Source organism: Artibeus jamaicensis, unplaced genomic scaffold, assembly GCF_021234435.1.
Source record: "Artibeus jamaicensis isolate MK-2021 breed Jamaican fruit bat unplaced genomic scaffold, CSHL_Jam_final scaffold_537, whole genome shotgun sequence".
Lineage (NCBI taxonomy): Eukaryota > Metazoa > Chordata > Mammalia > Chiroptera > Phyllostomidae > Artibeus > Artibeus jamaicensis.
In genome coordinates this window covers 35,489,529-35,511,387 of record NW_026522047.1, presented here as the reverse complement: position 1 = coordinate 35,511,387, position 21,859 = coordinate 35,489,529, and the positions used below count along the sequence as shown (strand labels likewise).

At 36.4% G+C, this 21,859-nt stretch overlaps 1 protein-coding gene across 1 annotated transcript; it reads right to left on the bottom strand.

The window, feature by feature from the left end:
• Positions 1-1,268: 1,268 nt before the first annotated feature.
• Positions 1,269-7,735, bottom strand: LOC128626346 (disintegrin and metalloproteinase domain-containing protein 29-like). The gene is made up of 3 exons (XM_053658455.1): positions 7,698-7,735; positions 2,031-4,053; positions 1,269-1,313 (listed from the first exon to the last, which is right to left on the bottom strand). The coding sequence occupies exons 1-3, from the start codon at positions 7,733-7,735 to the stop codon at positions 1,269-1,271; spliced, it is 2,106 nt and encodes a 701-aa protein (XP_053514430.1).
• Positions 7,736-21,859: the final 14,124 nt, after the last annotated feature.

Here is a 21,859-nt window from a genome sequence, read left to right as displayed (position 1 = left end):
TCTGTACTTAGGTCTTTGCTTTCTAAATACCACAGATTGTAGGTATTTCTGCCTTGAGAACTTTCAACTTATCTTACTGGCCTCCCAAAGAGGACCTAAACTCAACAAATGTGTAGGGAAAACTCATTTTGAATTTGAGGCGCTTATGTGATTAATGTCAATCTAAGTCTTTTCTGTACATTAGAGGTTTTCAGGTTTTTCTTTCTTAACAGAGGCTCTCTGTGTGGGCTGAGCTTAATCCTTAATTTATAGTCAGAATTAACACATCCTAGGGAACAATCGTTTTCATTGTAGGGAGAAAAAGTACTAACAATTCACATTGTTTCCCCTTCTCAGTAATTTTTAAGTCTTCAAAATCTTCATGTCCTCCATAGCTCTCTGATACTTTTAAAATATAAATTTAAAAATTTGACTTTGCATAGTTGTTGTTTTCAGAAAAATCACTTATGTTCCAAGACCTGCCTAGAATTGGAAGTATCTTCTTTACCTCATTTGATAACAAAAGAAAACCAGAAATTGAGAGACAACTGCTATTGTAATGCTATCTTTTCTTATTTTGTTGGAAACTTGCTATAAATTCAAGTAACTTTCTCAAGATGGTGAAGGACAGTGGTGAGGAAAAACTCAAACAAACAAACACTTTTTGATGCTTCCTCCTTCCTGTTTTCATTATACTGGGATCAGTACTGTAAGTCCCAGTTCAGATAGAAGAGAGGAACCACGTTGTGATTTTAGGGAGATAGAATTAAACACCAGGAACTGGGTAAATAGCTCCTGAAGAACAAAACAAGGGAGACATTGTGCCACTAACTGATAAGTGATTTTTCTGAAAACAACAACTATACAATGCCAAATAAATTTTTAAAAATTTATATTTTAAAAGCATCAGAGAGCTGTGGAGAACATGAAGATTTTGAAGACTTAAAAATTACAGAGTAGGGAAAACAATGTGAATTGTTAGTACATTTTCTCCCTAGAACAAAAATGATTATTCCCTGTGATGTGTTCATTCTGACTCTAAATTAAGAATCAAGCTCAGGCCATACAGAGAGAACCATGAAATACTAAGTGTAAGAGGGTGATTTAATCCATGGGGCTGAGGAGCAAAGGAAAGAGAGGTTAGGGTTATATGAACCTAGAGGACTGCAGGGCTGGCCCCATGGATCTGGGGCTCAGAGCTCTGACAATAGGTACTGCTAAGCCAGTGCAGAAGGTTTGGGATGTTGGTAGAGAGCTCAAAGAGGACTCAGAACTCTGAAAGTAACACATCAGACAGCTATGTTGGTATTTCTCTGGCTGACAATAAGGTTGATCTGGGGTGAATTTAAGAAAAAACATATTGAACTTAAATATAACTGTCAGTGCAAAATTCATTACTGAGGTTATCATTGACCTACAGGAAACAAACAGATGTTCCAGATTTCCAAACTCATTCCCAATCATTTTCCCTGTTGCAGAGCCCTATAGGAAGAGTGATGGTACAACAGAAATGTGGCTCCAACAATGCAAAGAACAAAATGGGAAGGGACTCTGGAGCTGAGAAGTAGCACCTTAAAAATTGGTGCACCATTCATGTGCCACAACCTTTCCAGAAAATATAAAGAAACCCATTTTAGGTAAATACACCTTCTAATTGTTTAAAATAATGAAGAATAAGTAGAAACATTCTAGGAATATCCATTTTTAATGGATACCCATTTAGATACATTTTTTGATATGGATTGTTTCTGTTTCCCATGTTGACTTGGGACAATGACATTTTCGGTTAGCTAAAGTTTTTGCCCTTGTTTTGCAGGTTGAGTTGGAACAGGTTCTGAGGGTGTCTTCTGTGGAACTGGATTATTTTGAGGGGGATTCCCTGGTTTAACTGGAATGTTCTGTATTGTTTTTGATGCTTGTGTTTTGTGCACCTTCTTCATTTGAGGCTGAGACTGAACACTTGGCTTTTTTTTCCTAGGTGTTCTCTTCATACAAAGAAAAAAAAGACAACATAATAAAATTAACAACCAAAGAAGTGAAAACATTATCACATAAATCTTCTTTAGCTTCTTTCTCCTGGGGGGTGGGCCACTGTCAATACTACCTCCATGGCCTATTATTATGCAGTTGGGAGGGTCCCACAGATAGTTGCAATGACAGTGATGTTTGTTGTTGCAGATTCCCCTCTGATGACAGAATGAGGGTGAACAATTACTATCCAAGTGAGATATATGGACACACTTCTTATGGATGCAGACATGTTCTTCACCACACTCTGTGCCATCTTTCACTGCACCTATGTCAGGTATGGTCATCCCAATGTGATAGTCGGTACCCCAACAGTTGATGCCGTTGTATTGAGTCCAGTACACAGTAGAATGTTCTGTTAGAAGGGGAATTTCACGTACATTCTCACACTGAATCCTCCCACACAGGACATCTGACATGTTACATTTGACATATGAATAGTTTTGGGTACCACAGTGACCAAAACGCTCACCTAGAGTGTTTGTTTTTTTGTAGCAATTGTGATCTGCATTCTTTGCCCCTTGGCCAAAAATCTGCTTACACTGTCTATTGCGGCCATTACATCTCTTTTCATAGCAGTAGGCACTTTCATCACAGGGAATTCCATCTTCCACATATACATCATCTGGACACATATGGGATGTTCCATTGCACCATTCTGGAAGATCACATTCATTGACCTCCTTTCTACACACTTCCCCTGACGGTAAGAACTGGCAGTCCTTGCAACAAAGCCCATAAGCACAGTTAGACCCAAGGCTCAGAGTGCAGTTGGACAGACAGCAGGCATCTTTTGCACATTGCTGCAAAGGTCCACAGTCACACTCCTCTTCATCTTCAACAACACCATTCCCACAGCGGTTCCGGTTAAATAAGTCATCTGTGTATATATTGTAGAGCAGACATTTTGTTCTACCTATAGTATGATCCCAAAAAAGAGCTAAACTACAATTGCTAAATTTAGTTATTGGTGGATTGTCATAATGCATTATACACTTATATTTTCCACATGTACACAAATTACGATCATGATGCATACCCAAATTATGACCTAAATGATGGGCCATTGCAATTCCAATAAGGCTCAAGGGTTTTCTTGTAAAAGTAATAATTGCACAACTATGGGTTGGTATACACAGTCCTGAAACATAGCCTAAGCCACTCATTCCTCTTAATGTCTTATGTATAAGAAGATGTGCAGTATCATGTGGCAGGCGGGGAGAAAGGTTTGCAGCCTTCCAATGGCCAAAAATTCTCAGAGATCTCTTTACATCATCTACTTCAATTAAGTTTGTTTGAGTCCACACTTCCATGCCAAACAATAAAACCTTAAGGCCCAGTATCTCATAAATGGAATCCACTATATTTACCATAACATATAAATTTTCCTGCAATAATGAGATATTCTTTTTACATTCACGATACAGAGTGTTGTCAATCACCACTGCTATTTCAACAAAGTAACTGTGGGACCAGATGTCCTCCTCATAAGAGCTTTGCTTCAGAATAGAATTACTAATCTCTTGAAACTCAAATTGTTGAACGATTTCCTCTTGCATAAAGTCCGATTTCATGGTTGGGAATTGAGTCTTCTCACTGTCCATTTTATATACCAGATGCTCAAATTTGGTAGAAAAAATCATGGGTTTAATTTCATAAGCAATGTCATTTATCTGTAACAATCCTCGAAAACCACCAAAACAGGTACTGAGGGCCACCAGAGATTCTGGGTCCCCTTCCACATAACCATGATAGTAGCAGTCATTCTGGACAAAAGGCTGGTCCTCTAGGAGGGCACCTTGGTCACTGTAGGTGAACACTGGGAGGTGTCTGGACAGCAAATGCTTCTTGACCTTCATGTGAACAATGTGTCTCTCACCCCCAAAATGCAGGCTGTAAGAGAGCCAGCCTGGGAACTTCATGCTGAGGCCAGGGTCTGTGACTTTCAAGGGAATCACCACTTCTGGAGGACTGTGATATTGGGAGCGCTTGGCCCACGTGTGCCCAGAAAATGACAGAAAAACTCCAAGCCAGTGTAGCAGGAGCATGTTGTGTTCAACAAGGCTTCAATGACAGTAATTATGAAGCTGCCATTATGGAAACATTTGTCCAGAGAAGAAGGCAGGTAGGCCTGGGTCACAGATGGTCTGGCTCCTTATTTTGAGCTGGTCAATGGGTAGGGCTAATCACTAAGGATTTGTCTTCTGACAAAGTTGAACCATTAGAAGTAAAACAAAAAGCAACATATGGATGGGGTGCTTATGCCAGAGTCTGGTGAAAAGAAAAGAGAAAAGAATGCCATAAAATTGATTAGTGCTTTGATCAATTGGAGTGACTCAAGAAATTGTCTAGAGTTTGCTCTTGAAGATTGGTAGGGAAGAGGAATATTGGAAGTGTACAGAGTAATGAAAACAGGCCAGAGATTTATAGTTACTAAACTTAGATGATAGGTAAATAAGGATTCATTATATTATTCTGTAAATACATTCCTGTGTGAACATTTGTGCAATAGTTAAAATAGGGAGTCTTATAAGTAAAGTGATGATGTACTTCAGATTGCTAGAATTGTCCCAATTTACACATGTTAAATTGGCATGAATAATACCACTTTACTCTCAAGTGATAAATTATTTGATAACTTTACATGAGATACATATAATATAGATATACATGATATGCATATATAAATTACTTGATAACATTACCTAAGATATATAATATATGTAAACCTATGAATATAAACATATTTACATTTATAGCAAAGTTATGTTATTTTTTAAAAGTACTTACCTGAGTACATTTTTTCATTACTTTTAGAAAGAGAAGAAGGAAGGGGGGGAGAGAGAGAGAGGGGGAGAGAGAGAGAGAGAGGCAGAAAGACAAAGAGAGAGAGGAGGAAAAAGAGGGATGGGGGAGAGAGACAGACAGACGGACAGGCAGACAGAGAGAAACATTAATCATCAGTTGGGAGAGAAACATCTACTGGTTGCCTTCATATCTGTCCCAACTGGGGATCAAACCTACAACCTAGTTATGGGACCTAACTGGGAATTGAACCCTCAACTTTTTGATGTATGGGATGATGCTCCAAGCAACTGAGTACACCTGCCAGGGTAAAGCTTACTATTTTTTAACTTTATTTTTATTGTTGACACTCATACAGATGTCCCCATTTTTCCTACTATGTCTACCTCCACCCAGCGCGGACTTCCCTTCCCCGGTCATCACCACACTGTTGTCTGTGTCACATATTATCTTTGACTAAGTATGTTATTTTATTTTATTTTTTAAAACTTTTTTATTGATGATGCCATTACATTTGTTCTATTCCCCCCCTCCATTCCCCTCCACCTTGCATACCCCTCCCCCACCATTTCCCCCTTTAGTTCATGAACACGTGTCTCAAATTCTTTAGATTCTGTATTTCCCCTACTATTCTTGCCCTCCCTCTATCTATTTTCTATCTACTGTCTATGCTACTTATTTTCTATACCTTCTCCCCCCTTCTCCTCCTCCCACTCCCCTGTTGATAACCCTCCATGTGATCTTCATTTCTATGGTTCTGCTCCTGATCTAGTTGTCCTCTTAGTTTGCTTTTGTTTTAGGTGTGGTTGTTACTAACTGTGAGTTTGCTGTCCTTTCACTGTTCATCTTTTTTATCTTCTTTTTCTTAGATAAGTCCCTTTAACATTTCATATAATAAGGGCTTGGTGATGATGAACTCCTTGAATTTGAGCTTATCTGAGAAGCACTTTGTCTGTCCTTCCATTCTAAATGAAAACTTTGCTGGATAGAGTAATCTTGGTTGTAGGTCTTTGGTTTTCATGATTTGGAATACCTCTTTACAGCCCCTTCTTGCCTGTAAGGTCTCTTTTGAGAAATCCGCTGACAGTCTGATGGGAAGTCCTTTGTAGGTGACTGTCCCCTTATCTCTTGCTGCTTCTAGGATTCTCTCCTTCATTTTAATCTTGGCTAATGTAATGATGATGTTCCTTGGTGTGTTTCTTCTTGGGTCCAACTTCTTTGGGACTCTCTGAGCTTCCTGGATTTCCTGGAAGTCTATTTCCTCTGCCAGAATGGGGAAGTTCTCTTTTATTATTTGTTCAAATAAGGATTCCACTCGTGACTCTTCCCCTTCTGGTACCCCTATAATTCGAATGTTGGGACGTTTAAAGATGTCCTGGAGGTTCCTAAGCTTCTCATTTTTTTGAATTCTTGTTTCTTCATTCTTTTCTGTTTGATCATTTTTTTCTTCCTTCTGGTCCACTCCATTGATTTGAGTCCCAATCTCCTTTCCATTACTATTGGTTTCCTTTGTATTACCATTCATTTCAATTAGTTTAGCTTCCATATGTTTCTCTAACTTGTGACTAAAATCAACCAGTTCTGTGAGGATCCTGATAACCAGTGTTTTGAACTGTGCATCTGAAAGATTGGCTATTTCTTCATCACTTAGATTGATTGGTTCTGGGGCTCTGGGTTGTTCATGAGCCATTTTTGGTCTGTTCACGCCGTTAAGTAAGCGGAGCGAAGCCTTAGTTGTTTACCAGGATAGGGCCACCCAGGTCCCTGGTTTGTGATGCTGTGTGTGGGGGCGTGGTCAGAGAGGGAGCAATGGCGGTCCTCTCCGCTAGCCCAGTCCATCCAGTCCCACCATTCACCGCGGGGCCTGTTTATCCGATGGGAATTGTGCGATCCTGCTGCCCTGCGCCTGCTCCCCTCTTCACTGGTTTATCTGCAGGCAGATGCGAGACCAACCGCAGACACCCAGCCACGCCTCTTCCCTGTGTGCTCCCGTAGCTAGCCCCCGATCTGCGCTTTTGGCTGCTTGCGCACCACCCAATCGGGGATTTTTTTTGCCAACCTGCTCCGCTGCTGGCTTCGCTCCTCTTACCGGTTTAGCTGAGCATTTTGTTGTCTTTGGACTCGGTATTGTCAATTTTCTGTGTGGCTTGGTTGTGTTTTTTGTTGTTAAAAATAGTTGTTCTTAGATTTGGTTGTGCACAGAAGCAAGGTAGTTCCACCTACACCTCCATCTTGGCGGAAGTCCTCAAAGTATGTTATTTTAAATCTCTTTTATGATACTTACCATATACCTCCCTAGAGCAAAATGTTTAATTTTATTTTCTCTTTTGTACATTACTCTCCTCACTAGATTTGTCAGACTGAAAATATTCGAGAGCATATTCATGTACTTCACAAATGTTAATATCTTCTATAAGATGTAGCTTAATTATTTATATAGTAAATAATAGTAAATATATGTTTACATAATAAATAATTAATTTTTATTTTTCCTTGATGTATTACTCAAAAAGTGTTTATGCTTGATTACATTTTTGATGAAGAACATTATTCAACACCTGTGGTCAATTTAGTTTCTGAAACAAGGTGGTATAGGTTCAGTTTTTCCTGCTTATTCCCTCTAAATACAACTAAGTACCCTGGAAATAATTCAATGGAAAAGACTATAAGCTAACTTACAAGAAGACAGACTGGCTGGAGACCTCTAGATCTGAGGAATGGCAACACAATGATGTCCTTGGGTTTTCTTTTAATCTCTCAGGTATATCCTAAACTGGGTGCTAGAAAGTTTTCGACACAGAACCATAAGCAGATACAGGCAAAAATACCTCACAAGAAGAGTTAGCTCTCTCTGGACAAAGGACAGAAAATGAAAAGCTCAATTAGAAACAGTAAGGTGCACCAGCACCTGCTCTTGAGCCATGATGTATGTGTGCTGATTCATTCAGAGTGGTAACTTCAAAGACTTGTAGGCCGATCCAAAACACAGCCACCATTACGAACAGGTAGTCTATTCAATCTACCTGCTTTGGCAATATAACCCTGAGACCAGTATGATTCTTATTCAATATCTAGGTAACTAGCTAACTGATCTGCCTTAAAAGGCAGTAGCAAATTCTGAAAAATCTAACCCAACTGCAGGAGATTAGGAGCCTATACTAGAGGTAGCAGCACCGTTCATAAATGGTGATATGTCCCACTGCTCCATCAAATGATATAAGGAGATGCAAGCCTGCTGAGTTATGCTCCTACCATTTCAAGATCTGAACATGGCCCAATGGTACCAGGTAGTTTAGGAAGTGCATCAACTAGATCAAGCAGAAGGCAGTATTAATGGATTTGAAGATGGGTCATTGCTAATTATTTAGTCAAAGGAGAAATAAAAAATAATGAAGAAGAATTAAAAAAGCAAGGGACTTATAGGAGATCAAAAAGAAGACACCAATATACACATGATGGAAGTCCCAGAAGAAGGAAAGGATCAGAATGCTTATTCAAAGAAATAATACAGAAAAAATACAATAAAGAATAAATAAAAAATAATATATATATATGACATCTTATTATCCATTCCATTTCATATCTTGGTTATTTCAAACAATGCTGCAATGAACATAGGGGTGTGTGTCTTTTGTATGTGGAGAAAAAGGAATCCTCATTAACTGCTAGTGGGAATGTAAACTTGTACAGCCACTGTGAAAAACAGTATAGAGTTTACTCAGAAAATTAGGGACAGAGTTACCATGTTGCCCAACAATCCTTCTTCTGGGTATCTACCTGAAAAATTTGAAAACATTTATTTGCAAAGATATATGTACTCCTATGTTCACCGCAGCATTACTCATGGTGGCCAAGACCTGGAAACAAGCAAAGTGCCCTTCAGTAGAAGACTGGATGAAGAAGATGTGGTCCATATATACAATGGAATATCACTCAGCCATAAGAAAAGAAATACTGCCATTTGTGGCAATGTGAATGGACCTTGACTCTATCATGCTAAGCATTTCTTATTTTTTTTCTTTTTTATAATGCATCCCAGCAGGTATTCAGTGATACGTAACTGTGGTTTTGATGATCAGAATTGCCATCTATTTTATTTAAGAAAAGCAGTTCCTAGTTCCATTAATTCAATTTCTTAATGTAGGCATTTATCACTATGAACTCCCCCCTTAGAATGTCTTTAGCTGAATCCCATAAATTTTGATAAGTTATTTTTTCATTTTCATTAGTCTCAACGTAGTTTTTGATTTCTCTCTTTATAGCTTCTTTAACCAATTGGTTGTTCAATAGTGTGTTGTCTAATCACACATTTTCTCATAATTAATTTCTGGTTTTATATAATTGTTGTTGGAATGGGTATGATTTCAATCTTCTTAAAGTTTTTAAAACTTGTTTTGTGGCTTAACATATAATCAGTCCTGAAGAATATTCCATGTGTACTTGAGAAGAATGTATATTCTGCTGCTTTGGGATAAAACATTCTGTAAATGTTGATTTAGTCTATCTGGCTTAATATGTTATTAATGTTTTCTTATTGATTTTACAAGTGTGGTTTTGAAGTTCCCTACTATATGTATTACTGTCTTTTTTCCTTTTTAGCCTGTTAATATTTGCTTTGTATATTTAGGTTGGCACATAAATATTTGCAAATGTTATATTCTCTTTGGGTTGAGAAAAACTTTTCTGTAGCCTTAGCAGTCCTGATTACCTATGACTAGAATCCAGTGTTTCAAAGTGGCCATCAGCCTGAAGCTTTATTGCTGGGTTCAAATACCAGAACTTATGCTTATTAGATGAGTTGATTAAATCCTCATAGCTTTCCTCCCTTAACTCCTCTCTACTGTTTCCTCCCCTGAAGGGGGGAAAATGGGACAACTGCAATAGCATAATCAATAAAATATATTTTTAAAAAAAACAAAAAAAAATCATTGAAATGCTGATGAACAGAAGAAGGAAATTATGTACTATTAACAATATTAAGCACAAATATCCAAAGTAACACCATCAAAATCATGTTAAAAACAACAACAAAAAATAAAACCAAAAAATTTATCATAGCTTTGTGCGTTTTTTTTTGTTGTTATTTTAATGGAAATAAAACAGTAATTTCTTACCTCTTAGAGTGGTTTTGAGTAGTTAAATGAGATAACTCAGATTAAGTATTTAGGGCAATGTCTACCATATTATATATACTTAATAAATAATAAGTTATTTTTAAATACAACTAATGTTTTTTCAAATTTCCAGTTTTCCTGTTTAATGATCTGTAAAATATGCTTTTCAAAAAAAAACTGAACAGGAAATAATTTTCTAAACAAATGGATTTCAAGAGAAGCTGATTTGCAGTAGTGTTTATTTAAAGCAGTGTTTATTTTTGTAAGCTTTGTTTTTATTGTTGACAATGTTACAGAGGTCCCCATTTCCCCCCCTCTGCCCATCTCTGCCCAACCCCCACGCCCTTTTTTCTCTGGCCATCACCACACAGTGACAGTGTTTCTATTGTGATTCCAAATCATCAGAAGCATCTTTACCTTAATACTTTGCTTCCATTTCTCTTTCAGCAAGCAAGAAAAACAGAAAATATTATGGATTTATCTCAATCATTGTTTTTTTCCCTAAGCCTTCTAAAATAACTTTTGTTATCAATTTGTATCTAACATCTTTATCTTGTCTGGTTCACTTCTCTGGTTTTCAGGAGCACAAACCTTTGCACAGCAAATTGGATAGCCACTTCCTCTATCCTTGCTCCCTAATTTTGGCGTAAGTATAAGAGGTGTGGATGATTTCTTTTTCAGACTGTATAATGTAAAATAAATTCTGTCAGAGAATGGTGAATTGAGCCATTTTTAAAGGGAAAGCTACATAGTTTAAACCTCCCATTTCTTATTGTGAGGTATTGCCTTTCATTTTGTGTTTAACAAAAGAACCATTTAATTAATTCCATATTTCTTAGCCTTGGAGGCATGAATATGTGAAAGATGCATGATTGCCAAATTATTTTAATAAGCTTTTTTAGAACAGTTTTTCACTTACAGAAAAATTGCAAATATAGTGCAGAGAGTTCCCATATACTCCTATAAGTATCGTCTTACATTATGAAGTACATTTTTTACAATGTGGAGGTTGTGGCTGATCTGAGATACAAACTCTTTTCTCAAATATTGTTACATATATAAAGGTACATAGGTTTGAGGTCATGACCAGATGTGTGTTTGTACATGACTAATGTTAAGCCATGACATTTAAGCCATCAGTTTGGTTATAACATGTGTATGTATCTCTTGGATACATGCAACCTATGATGTAATTTTTTTTATTGTAACCTCTGATGGGTTGACAAACAAATATTGAAACATTAACATAACAGGTATGCAGCAGTATCTTGGTGTTTTAATTTGAATTTTTCTATTGATAAATGACGTTGAGAAACTTTTTTCACTGCTTCTTTGCCATTTGTGCATTTTCTTTGATGAAGTGTCTGTTTAGATCTTTTCCATTTTTGTGAATTGAATTGTTTGTATTACTATTGTTGAGTTTTAAAAGTGATTTGTATATTTTAAATCAGGTATTATATATGAGTTTTGCACAAAATTTTTCCCAGTCTGTGACTACTTTTTCACTCTCTTTAGTATTTTCCACAGAATTGGTCTTTAATTTTAATAAAGTCCAGTGTGTCATTTTTATTATGCATTATGCATTAATGCATTTTTATGCATTATGAATCTAAAATTTTGTTGCCAAATCACCTAGACATCATTCTCTGTTTTCTTCTAGAAGTTTTATGGTTTCATGTTTCACACTTATTTCTATGATCTACTTTGAGTTAATATTTGTGAACCTTGTAAGCTTTGTGGCTTTGAATGTCCAGTATTTCCAGAACCATTTGTCGAAAAGGTAATCTTTTCCTCCACTGAATTGTCCTGATTACGTTGACAAAAATTGGTGAGTATATTTGTATCGGTCTGTGTCTGAGGTCTGTATTTTGTCTCATTCCTGTGTATATTCTGCCACCAATACCACACCCTTTTTATTGCTGTAGCTTTATAGTGAAGCAGATAGAATAGTGTCTTCAAGATGTTCTGGGTTCATCTAAGTCTTTGCCCTTTCCTTAAAACTTTAGAGTCTGTTTATCAGTATCCACAAAATGGCTATCTTTTTAAAACTTATTTGATTTCTCCCATCAGAGCTTTATAGTACTCCACACATAGATCTTGTATATGTTTTGTTATATTTAAACCTAAGTATTTTTTGGAGCTATTGCAAAAAATGTTTTCTCTAAAAATATTTGGAAATATCCCAGCTACTTTTCTATTTTGCTATTTCTAGTTTAATTTTTAGTGGTTGAGAATATACTTTGTACATTTTTATTATTTTAAATTTATTAAAAGGTGTTTATGACCCCAAAATTTGTCTAGCTTAATGAATGTTCAATGGGAGCTTGAGCAGAAATGTAACCTTCTGTGATTGGATAGAATATTCTAAAAATGTCAATTAGATTTAATTGATTAATAGTGCTGTTTAGGTCAACTTATTGACATTGTGCCTCCTGGACCTATCAGTTACTGAAGGAAGAACAGTGAAGTATACAATTATAATGGTGCATTTGTCTATTTCTCTGTTTTTGCCTCATATATTTTGACACTGTTGTTAGATGCATGCATATTGAGAATTATGTCTTTTAACAGAACTGAGCATTGTTAACATGCATTTTTATCCCTGAAGATTTTTTATTCTAAATTATGCTTTGTCCACTCTGACAATCTTTTCTTTTAACCGGTGTATTGAATTGATAAATAATTAATGTAGGTGAATTAACATCTTTCATATTTGTAACTATTTCCTATTCATTGTACTTGTTCTTTGTTAGTTCCCCGCCCGCATTTTACTCTTTTCTTGGGTTTTAGTTAAGTACTTCATTGCTTGATCCATTTTCTATTGGAATATCATTCTTCTTTGAGAATTTTTTTAGGTTTTGCTTCATCATTTACACTATACATTTATAACTAATGTAATTTTACCTAAAACAATTCTAGACCAATTCACATGTAGTACACATATCTTACAAAGTACCCTCAATTTTCCCTCTCTTTCCTAATGACATTGTTACCACTCATTTCACTTATCTGTGGAGCATAATCACCCAATCCATTTTTATTATTACTTTATTATTTTTTCCTTTTTAAAAAATATATTTTATTAATTATGCCATTACAGTTGTTCTATTCCCCCCTTCATTCCCCTCCACCCTGCACACCCCTCCCCCACCATTCCCCCCCTTTAGTTTATGACCACATGTCTCAAGTTCTTTAGATTCTACATTTCCCATACTATTCTTGCCCTCCCCCCTACCTATTTTCTACCTACCGTCTATGCTACTTATTTGCTGTACTTTCTCCCCCCTTCTCCTTCTCTCACTCCCCTGTTGATAACCCTCCATGTGATCTTCATTTCTATGGTTCTGCTCCTGATTTAGCTGTCCTCTTAGTTTGCTTTTGTTTTAGGTGTAGTTGTTAATAACTGTGAGTTTGCTGTCCTTTCACTGTTCATCTTTTTAATCTTCTTTTTCTTAGGTAAGTCCCTTTAACATTTCATATAATCAGAGCTTGGTGATGATGAACTCCTTGAACTTGACCTTATCTGAGAAGCACTTTATCTGTCTTTCCATTCTAAATGAAAGCTTTGCTGGATAGATCAATCTTGGATGTAGGTCCTTTGGATTTCATGACTTGGAATACTTACTTTCCAGCCCCTTCTTGCCTGTAAGGTCTCTTTTGAGAAATCATCTGACAGTCTGATGGGAACTCCTTTGTAGGTGACTGTCCCCTTATCTCTTGCTGCTTCTAGGATTCTCTCCTTCATTTGAATCTTGGCTAATATGATTATGATGTGCCTTGGTGTGTTCCTTCTTGGGTCCAACTTCTTTGGGATGCTCTGAGCTTCCTGGATTTCCTGGAAGTCTATTTCCTTTGCCAGATTGGGGAAATTCTCCTTAATTATTTGTTCAGATAAGTTTTCCACTTGTGGCTGTTCCTCTTCCCCTTCTGGTACCACTATAATTCGGATGTTGGAACATTTAAAGATGTCCTGAAGGTTTGTAAGCCCCTCCTCATTTTTTTGAATTCTTGTTTCTTCATCCTTTTCTGTTTGGTCATTTTTTTCCTCCTTCTGGTCCACTCCTTTGATTTGAGTCCCAGTTTCCTTTCCATTACTATTGGTTTCCTGTGTATTTCCCTTCATTTCAATTAGTTTAGCTTTCATATGTTCCTCTAATTTGTGACTAAAATCAGCTAGTTCTGTGAACATCCTGATCACCAGTGTTTTGAACTGTGCATCTGAAAGTTTAGCTATTTCTTCACTGCTTAGATTTATTGGCTCTGAGGCTCTGAGTTGTTCTTGAGCCATGTTTTGATCTGTTGGTGCCTGTTACATATGAGGAGTGGAGCCTTAGGTGTTCACCAGGGTGGGGCCACCCAGGTCGCTAGGTTGTGATGCTGTATGTGGGGGCGGGGTCAGAGAGGGACAAAAACAGTTCCCTCTGCCTCTTCTTGCCACTGGGGCTTGCGAGGTCCGTCTCATTGCTCTCTCCTTCACTGGATTTATCTGCACGTGAATGTGTGGCTGCGATCAGCCCTCAGTGGTCTGCCAGCTACTCCATACCTGGAATCCGCCCATGGCAGCTGGCACACCTGGGTCGTGCGCCCGGGTCAGTCCAGTGGATCTTTCCTGCCCAACCCTGCTCTGCTGCTGGCTCTGCCCCTCTTACCGGTTTGGCTGAAGGGTTTGTTGTTGTCAGACTTCTGTGTAGTTCAATTTTCTGTAGTTTGGCTGCATTTTTGTTGCTAAAACTTTGTTGTTTTTTAACTTGGTTGTGTGAGAAGGTGAAGTGCTTCCACCTACGCCTCCATCTTGGCAGAAGTCCTCTTATTATTACTTTAATCAAACAGTTAATTTATAGCCAATTAATTACAAATAAGAAAAATAAAATATTTTATTTCACCTTCATTTCATTTTTTTCCAAAACTCATTCTTGTTTTTGCAGATTGGAGCTTCTGACCTACATAATTTTCTTTCTCTCCAAAGAACTTATTTTAATATTTTTAGCAAGGTGGGTTTGCTATGATAGATCTCTTCCTTGTGTGTGTGCACGAGAGAGGTTCTGGGAAAATCTTTGTTTCTCCTTTGTGTTTGAAGGACAATTTTACCTGATATAAATTTACATATTGGTGAGTTCTTTTCTTTCAACAGTTCAAATATTTCACTTCATTCTTGCTTTTATAAATTCTGATGAAAAGTGCACTATGGTCCTTACCTTTGTTTCTCTATAGATAAGGTGGTCCCCTCCCACCACTACTTCTTTTAAGATTTTTCTCTTGTCTTGGGTTTTCTGCGGTTTGAATATGATATATTTATTTACCTTGCATGGTGTTTGGTTGGATATGTCATTTTTCTCTCATTAATTTTTTTTTGTTTTTGAGATAGTTTATTTCTTGATGCATCTCATTAATTTTTGAAAATTCTCAGTCATTACTTCAAATATTTCTTGTGCTCCTTTTTCCCTTTTTGCTTTTGGTATTTCTACTACAGATACGTTATGATTTTTGTAATTGCTCCACAGTTACTGCATATTCTGTTCTGTTTCTTTCATTCTTTTTTTTTCTCCGCTTTGCAGTTTTTGAAGTTTCTATTGGCATATTTTCAACCTCACTGATTCTGTCCTTGCCCGTGTCCGGTTTACTGATGAGGCCATCAAAAGCATTCTTCATTTCTGTCAGTGTTTATTTATTTTTTATTACTAGAATGTGAAGAATGCTTTCTTACAATTTCCATGTCTCTTCTTACATTACGTATCTTTTCTTGCATGTTGTTTGCTTTTCCCATTGGAGCCCTTATCATATTAATCACATTTAATTTAAATTCGCTGTCTCATAATTCCCAAATCTATGTCATATCTGAGTCTGGTTGTGATACTTGCTTTGTCTCTTTAAACTGCTTCTCCTGATTTCTAACATGAATTGTAATTTTTTTTAGGCATTGATTTGATGCACCAGATAAGAGTAACAAAGATTAATAGGCCTTTAGTGTCAGGTTTTATGTTAATTTGCTTTGAATCGAGCTTTGTCTAATATTTGCTATAGCTCTAGGTGTTGGAGATGTCAACTCTCTCTAGCTACCTTGTTTTCGTGTCCCTTGCTGCAATAGGATTTTCCCAATGATGCTTCCGTTTATAAAGTCTGTGCCTTTCGGTTCTCATAGCTGTAACTACTGCTGATATATTGGGATCCTACTGATGAAGTGTTAAGGCATAAGAGGGAAGCAATCTAAACTTGTGATCACCTTTTAGTATTTTAGTGGGTCTTTGTCCATAGTCTGTGATCTGTACAAGTGTTTTTTAGTTCCCTTATCCCTTTAAACGAGACAGGAAGGCTAGAGGTGGCTAGCATGGGGTAATGGCTCTACTTGAAAGTGAAATAAAGCCCTGATAAAGAATTTTCCTTTTAAGGACGCTCTGGGACTATTTGAAAATAGTTCCTTTTTCCCAACCTCCTTCAAGAACCATGAGGATATCTCTCTTGGCTCTTCACTCAGAGAACTTGGTGGCATTCCTGGCAGTGACACCCACCGAAGTGCAAGGGACCCGTAAAATGGTATCCTTCCGAGGGCTTTCTTACTCTCCAACCAGTCCACACGCAGCCCCCAGAGTTCATCAAAATTACCCTTAGAGTGTTCCTATCAGTTTATAGCTTTAGCAACTTTTACAACATGTAGGTAGATCCTAAATGTGACCTTTTATATTAGCTTGCCTCTAGAATTCAGGTGACAATTTGTTCTGTAATTTCAATTCTCTGGACTAAATAAACTTATTAATTTCAGTTTTCTTTTTCTTGTTGAAAGACTGTGTGTGACAACTACCAGGCTGTTTAAATGTTGGAAATAAAACCAGAAGTCTTCCATGACATTTTCAGAACTTAAGCTGATCATGATTGATCTCTAGGGACATTTTAATTAATTAATTAACTACTGCTGTCAGTAGAGTTAAAAAAAACATTGTGTTCTACTTACATCGAGTTTATTAAATTCCTTGGTGGCAGTTACATTTCAACAGTTTATTTGAAGTTTATATACAGTTTGAATTTTTCTTCACAGTTTGAAATATGTAAGGAATTTTGATACTTAACATTAACTTCTACCAAAGCTAAATCTCAGTGATTAAGAAAACTATGAATTAATTTATTGGTTGAACTAATTTATCAGTTGAACAATCAATAGAATGATTTCTATTGGGTCTGATCTTCAGATTGTCACCATAACTATGAGTCTGGCTATCTACTGGGTTTATTTACCTATTTTTTCCCTGCATGTTTAGAACTCCATGTAAAAATTAAAATCCTTGATTAAGAACCTCCCTGTCACTCCTACACTCTTGTTGCTTGGAAGTTTTTTTAAAATTTAACTACATATGAGCATGCATGCAGACACAGACATACATATATAAACAATTACTTCCCACATAGACCCACTACAGCAGTAATTACAGACCTTCCACACATTAAGCATTTAATAAAATTTGGTCGAATGTTTAATCTACATTAAATATCCACAAATACACTTCACATTAGTCTGACACAACCTATGACATACACTATTGTATACTCCTTTTGCCAATAACAGGATCATGCTGTGTATGTCCAAATTAGATGTGAATCTAAATTAAAAATTTATTTTATTTGTTTTCTTTACCTAAATATTATGTTATTTTAGATAGCACACATATATGGCAATGTATATCATATCTATGTAGCATTCTGATGACTACACCCATCTTAATTATCTCCTAGCAATAAGCCTTTGGATTAACATATATGCAAACAAAGTTTGTGCTAATTTGTTGTGTAACAAATGGAAATAAATACACTTGGGATTCCATTTTCTGTTTTAGCTAATGAGACCCAGGAATCATCTGTGGGTATCTCTTAGTTACTAACCTGGGAAAATTCTGAATTATTACAATTTTTCAGCAGTGTGATTTTACCTCCTTGGGTTAAATTATGTCACAAGAAATCTCTTTACTTGGACAAAATGTTTACTTCTATTCAAAAAGTATTAGAGATAAAACAGTAAGTAGATAGATGGAGTCAGTTATAAAGCTCAAATAAAATGTAGAGTAGAAAAAATATATAAAATAAAAATAAATATATAAGATATACATATATAGCCCTGGCTGGTGTAGCTCAGTGGATTGAGCGCGGGCCTGGGAACCAAGCAACCACGGTTCGATTCCCAGTCAGGGCACATGCCTGGGTTGCAGGCCAGTTCTCTCCCTCTCTCCTTCCTTTCCCCTCTAAAGATAAATAAATAAAATCTTTAAAAAAAAAAGATATACATATATATGTATATATATATGTCAATATATAAGATAAAAATAAAATAGGGAAATGTAAGAGTTTCAGGGGTCCCAGTTAAGGTCTTTATTGACTTTCCCAGAAGAAAGCAAAGAAATAACTCTTTGAATATAAAAGTTGCAAAAAGAAAACAGATTTATAGCTGTAAAACAATCAGTTTCATTGTATAGTAAAATAAATATTTGAATTGGGTACCACAGGGAAGTAGGAAATAATTATTATATTTCTACTTCTGAGATTCTGAACAAATCTATAGATCTGCCTTTGGATAAATACATTTTTTCAACTTGCAGAATAACATACTGCAAGGAATAGTACAATTCTCTAGAGAATTGTACTATTTTAGTACTTCTTTTGGTTCTAGTTTATGTTGAAATAAGTGTGAGTAGACATTTGGAGGGTTCAGTATTAAATGAAATTATTCAGCCCCTGGCCAAATAGCTTGGCTTTCTAGAGCATTGGCCCAATATGCCAAAGTTATGGGTTTGATCCCTGGTCAGGGCACATATAAGAATTAATCAATGAATGCATTCATAAGTGGAACAACAAATCAATGTTGCTGTCTCTGTCTCTGTTTCAAATCAATAAATAAAAAACTTAAACTGATAGGTTCAGCCCAAATAATATTGGAAAATCAGCATAATTTATGACTAGAAGTATGATTACTTCTTAGACCTTCAACTTCTCTTAAAGTACAGGTAAAGCAATGTTTAAATTATCTATGACCTGATTATGATCACGGTGTCCTCAGGGAAATCCAGGAATAGACCACCAGGAGAGCATATTTTAAAGTCAACCCCCCATACCACCCCATTTAGTTAGTGGATGTGATGTCACAAAGAGGAAAGAATGTTTCTCAGTGAAAAGTCCGAGGGTGACAGTGGCTGGGACAAGCCAAGTGTCTGAAGGTTGTTGAAAGCACAGGACAGTCGGTTCCCAGGGAGAGGTTAGGTAAGAGTGTCAGAACATACGACATGTGTCATAGGGCCTATAAGTAAAACACAAGAGTTTTACTTTACATTTAGAGAAATTGGCCCTTTATTGACTTCCGAAAAAAAATCACAAAGGGAAATTGGTCACTTGGTTCCCTCTTGAGGAAACGTCATGAATTGCCCTGCTTTATTGTTTTCCTTTTTGTTTCTCAGCTAAAACAGTGCATCTATTCTTCTAGTACTCTTTCTGTTCACTGTATAAAACTGAGGAATTAAGGAAGAGTCTATAAGAAAGATTCTGCAAAGACAGTCTCCTGCTTTGGTTGGATAGGATTTAATGTAGATTTACTGTCATGGTCAATTTTAACTTTACTCTTTTTTCTATTTGAAATTTCATATTTTAGTCTTTACTTCTTGCTGCTCACCAAATGGTGAAAGGATAAAATCAGCCCCATTTTCTACTGTGGCTATTTGCAGAGCAGGCCTGTGACCTTGTTAAATACGACTGCCACTTTACTCTTTTAAGCTTATGTCCTCAGGACTGGAAATTAGTGGAAGGAAGAACAGAGTGAGTGAACCACTCCCTAAAACCGCAGGCAGAGGATAACAATGTAACAAACTCCAGCCTGGTGTTACAAGGCTCCAACAGCCAGGGAGCCACACAGCAGCACCCCCCCCCTCCACGTTTTCTTAATCCAGTAAAAGCTCAAAGCCCACACCCCTCAACACTGATGTATCTCTCCACCCTAAGCCCCTCTCCTTTCTTGGAGAGTGAATGAAAACTTCATTCCCTACACTTTCTTCTCTGTGATTTCTTCCACAGCCCATGTCACAGACCACCCTAACAGAAGGGATCCCTCTTGCATCCCTCCCAGCTATATTTCACTTTGCTTTTTACTTGAATCTGTGAGTATGGTGTTTGGAACCTGGAGAGGAGTGGTCATTCTCTGAAGTTTTGCTTAAAGCTGCAGTCCTAGGCAGGTACTGTAAACGCCTTCAATAATATCCCTGCAACTCTTCCACAGGTAATGCTGGGTTTCTTGGGCGTTCTCTCTTTCCAAGGGTTAGGCTTTTTTTCTTCTTGTTCTTCCCTCACAACTATAGTGAATTGCCATCTGTGCCCTGAGGCACCAGGTTTTGATGACTTTGCATATTAAGGGTTTGCTTTCATGGGGCAAATAAAGAAGATGAGTCGGGTGGATTATTGGCTGTGGACAACACTTTACTCCCCAGACAGCACCCTGCGTGAAGCTTTTTAGGGGTTTTCCCCCAATCTTTCCTGGAGGTAAAGCTTACATTTGTCCATGTCTCCACGTGGCTTCCAGCATCCATACTCACCCACACTCAGACTTCAGCAATTAGTTAAAATCTTCTAGTTGATTCTTCTTACCAGTTTATTTACTGCTCAGCATTTTTTTTCCCTGAGTATGCTTTTCACATTCTTGATTTTATTTTAATTTTTATCTATTGTAAGAATCATTGCCCAATTGGATAAATCATTAATTTTCACCAGAAGTTTTTCTTTTTATAAAGAGGGGAAACATTCTTCTATCGCCCTACATCTCTAAGATGAGGTCAGAACCCAGTGCTGGTTTTTGTGCAAGACTCCTACCATGTTGGTGAAGAAAATCTAAAATATTCTGCAATAGTATGTCTTAAAGCCATTTTCTCTGGGAAGTCAGTTGACCACTAGCTGTGTAGAATAGGTAAGAAATTATAATAAATCATAGAATAAATTAGAAAATAATGTTAAATTCTAAGCTTCTGTTTTCATTTTTGCATGATATTGTAATCAACCTTTGTGAATAAAAGGCTTATAATACAACCCAACTAATTTACAAAACAATAAATTTATAAAACAATGAATTATTAGAATAATAATTTTATCCTTTAATTTTATATTCCATATTTGTTAATAGGTAATTGGTCAACAATGATTCTGTTTATGAGAATATCAAACCATATAATAAATCAACTTTTAAAATTAACGAGCTTATAAAACTCACAGCTTGAGTAAAATCCCAACCTCAGTAACATATGTCATTTCAGGTTGAAATCATTGGCAAGACATTGAGGAATATTCCCACTGATTCCACCACTGGATTTCATTTGTATATATGTATGTATATATATATATCTATATGTCAATATTTATCTATATGATTATTTTTATGAGTTATTCTCAGGTTAAACACATAGTAATCCAAGTGGGTTTATATTTCCTTTTTCTTAAATAATTCAAAGAAAAAAATTTCCCTTTACTTCTCACATTTGACCAGTTGACAATTTTATCTACAAAAAAATCAAAGGGGATTGGAAGGGGTATGTGTATGTGTGTGTGTGTGTTATCTTTTTTAAATTACCAAGCCATGTCCAATTTTGGCTTGTGCATTTGAGGAATGTTTAAGTAGCCAAATATGATTTTAATGCTGTTATGATATTAAAAGATATGGTTTATAAAAAGTTCCTTCCTTGTTATAATGTGTGGCCCAGAGTAACACTGAATATAGTACAGTTTATATAAATGTATATGATGTATTATCCAACTTACTTAAAATAAATCTTCATTTAAATTCCAGGAGAAACCTACTGCGTTAAACATTTTTCTTGTTAAAAATTCGCAGATGTCTATCCTACAAGAAGAATGAGGGAAGAGCACTTCATGGAAATACATTTTTATTGTCACAATGCAATTAATGCATCAATGATCAGTTA

Coding starts and splice junctions, on each gene's coding strand:
- LOC128626346 (XM_053658455.1), bottom strand. CDS start 7,735: ATGGCTCAAGAGCAGGTGCTGGTGCACCTTACTGTTTC. Junction 4,054..7,697: donor CTGGTGCACCTTACTGTTTC/TAATTGAGCTTT, acceptor TGAACACAACAT/GCTCCTGCTACACTGGCTTG. Junction 1,314..2,030: donor AGAAGCTAAAGAAGATTTAT/GTGATAATGTTT, acceptor AATTCACCCCAG/ATCAACCTTATTGTCAGCCA.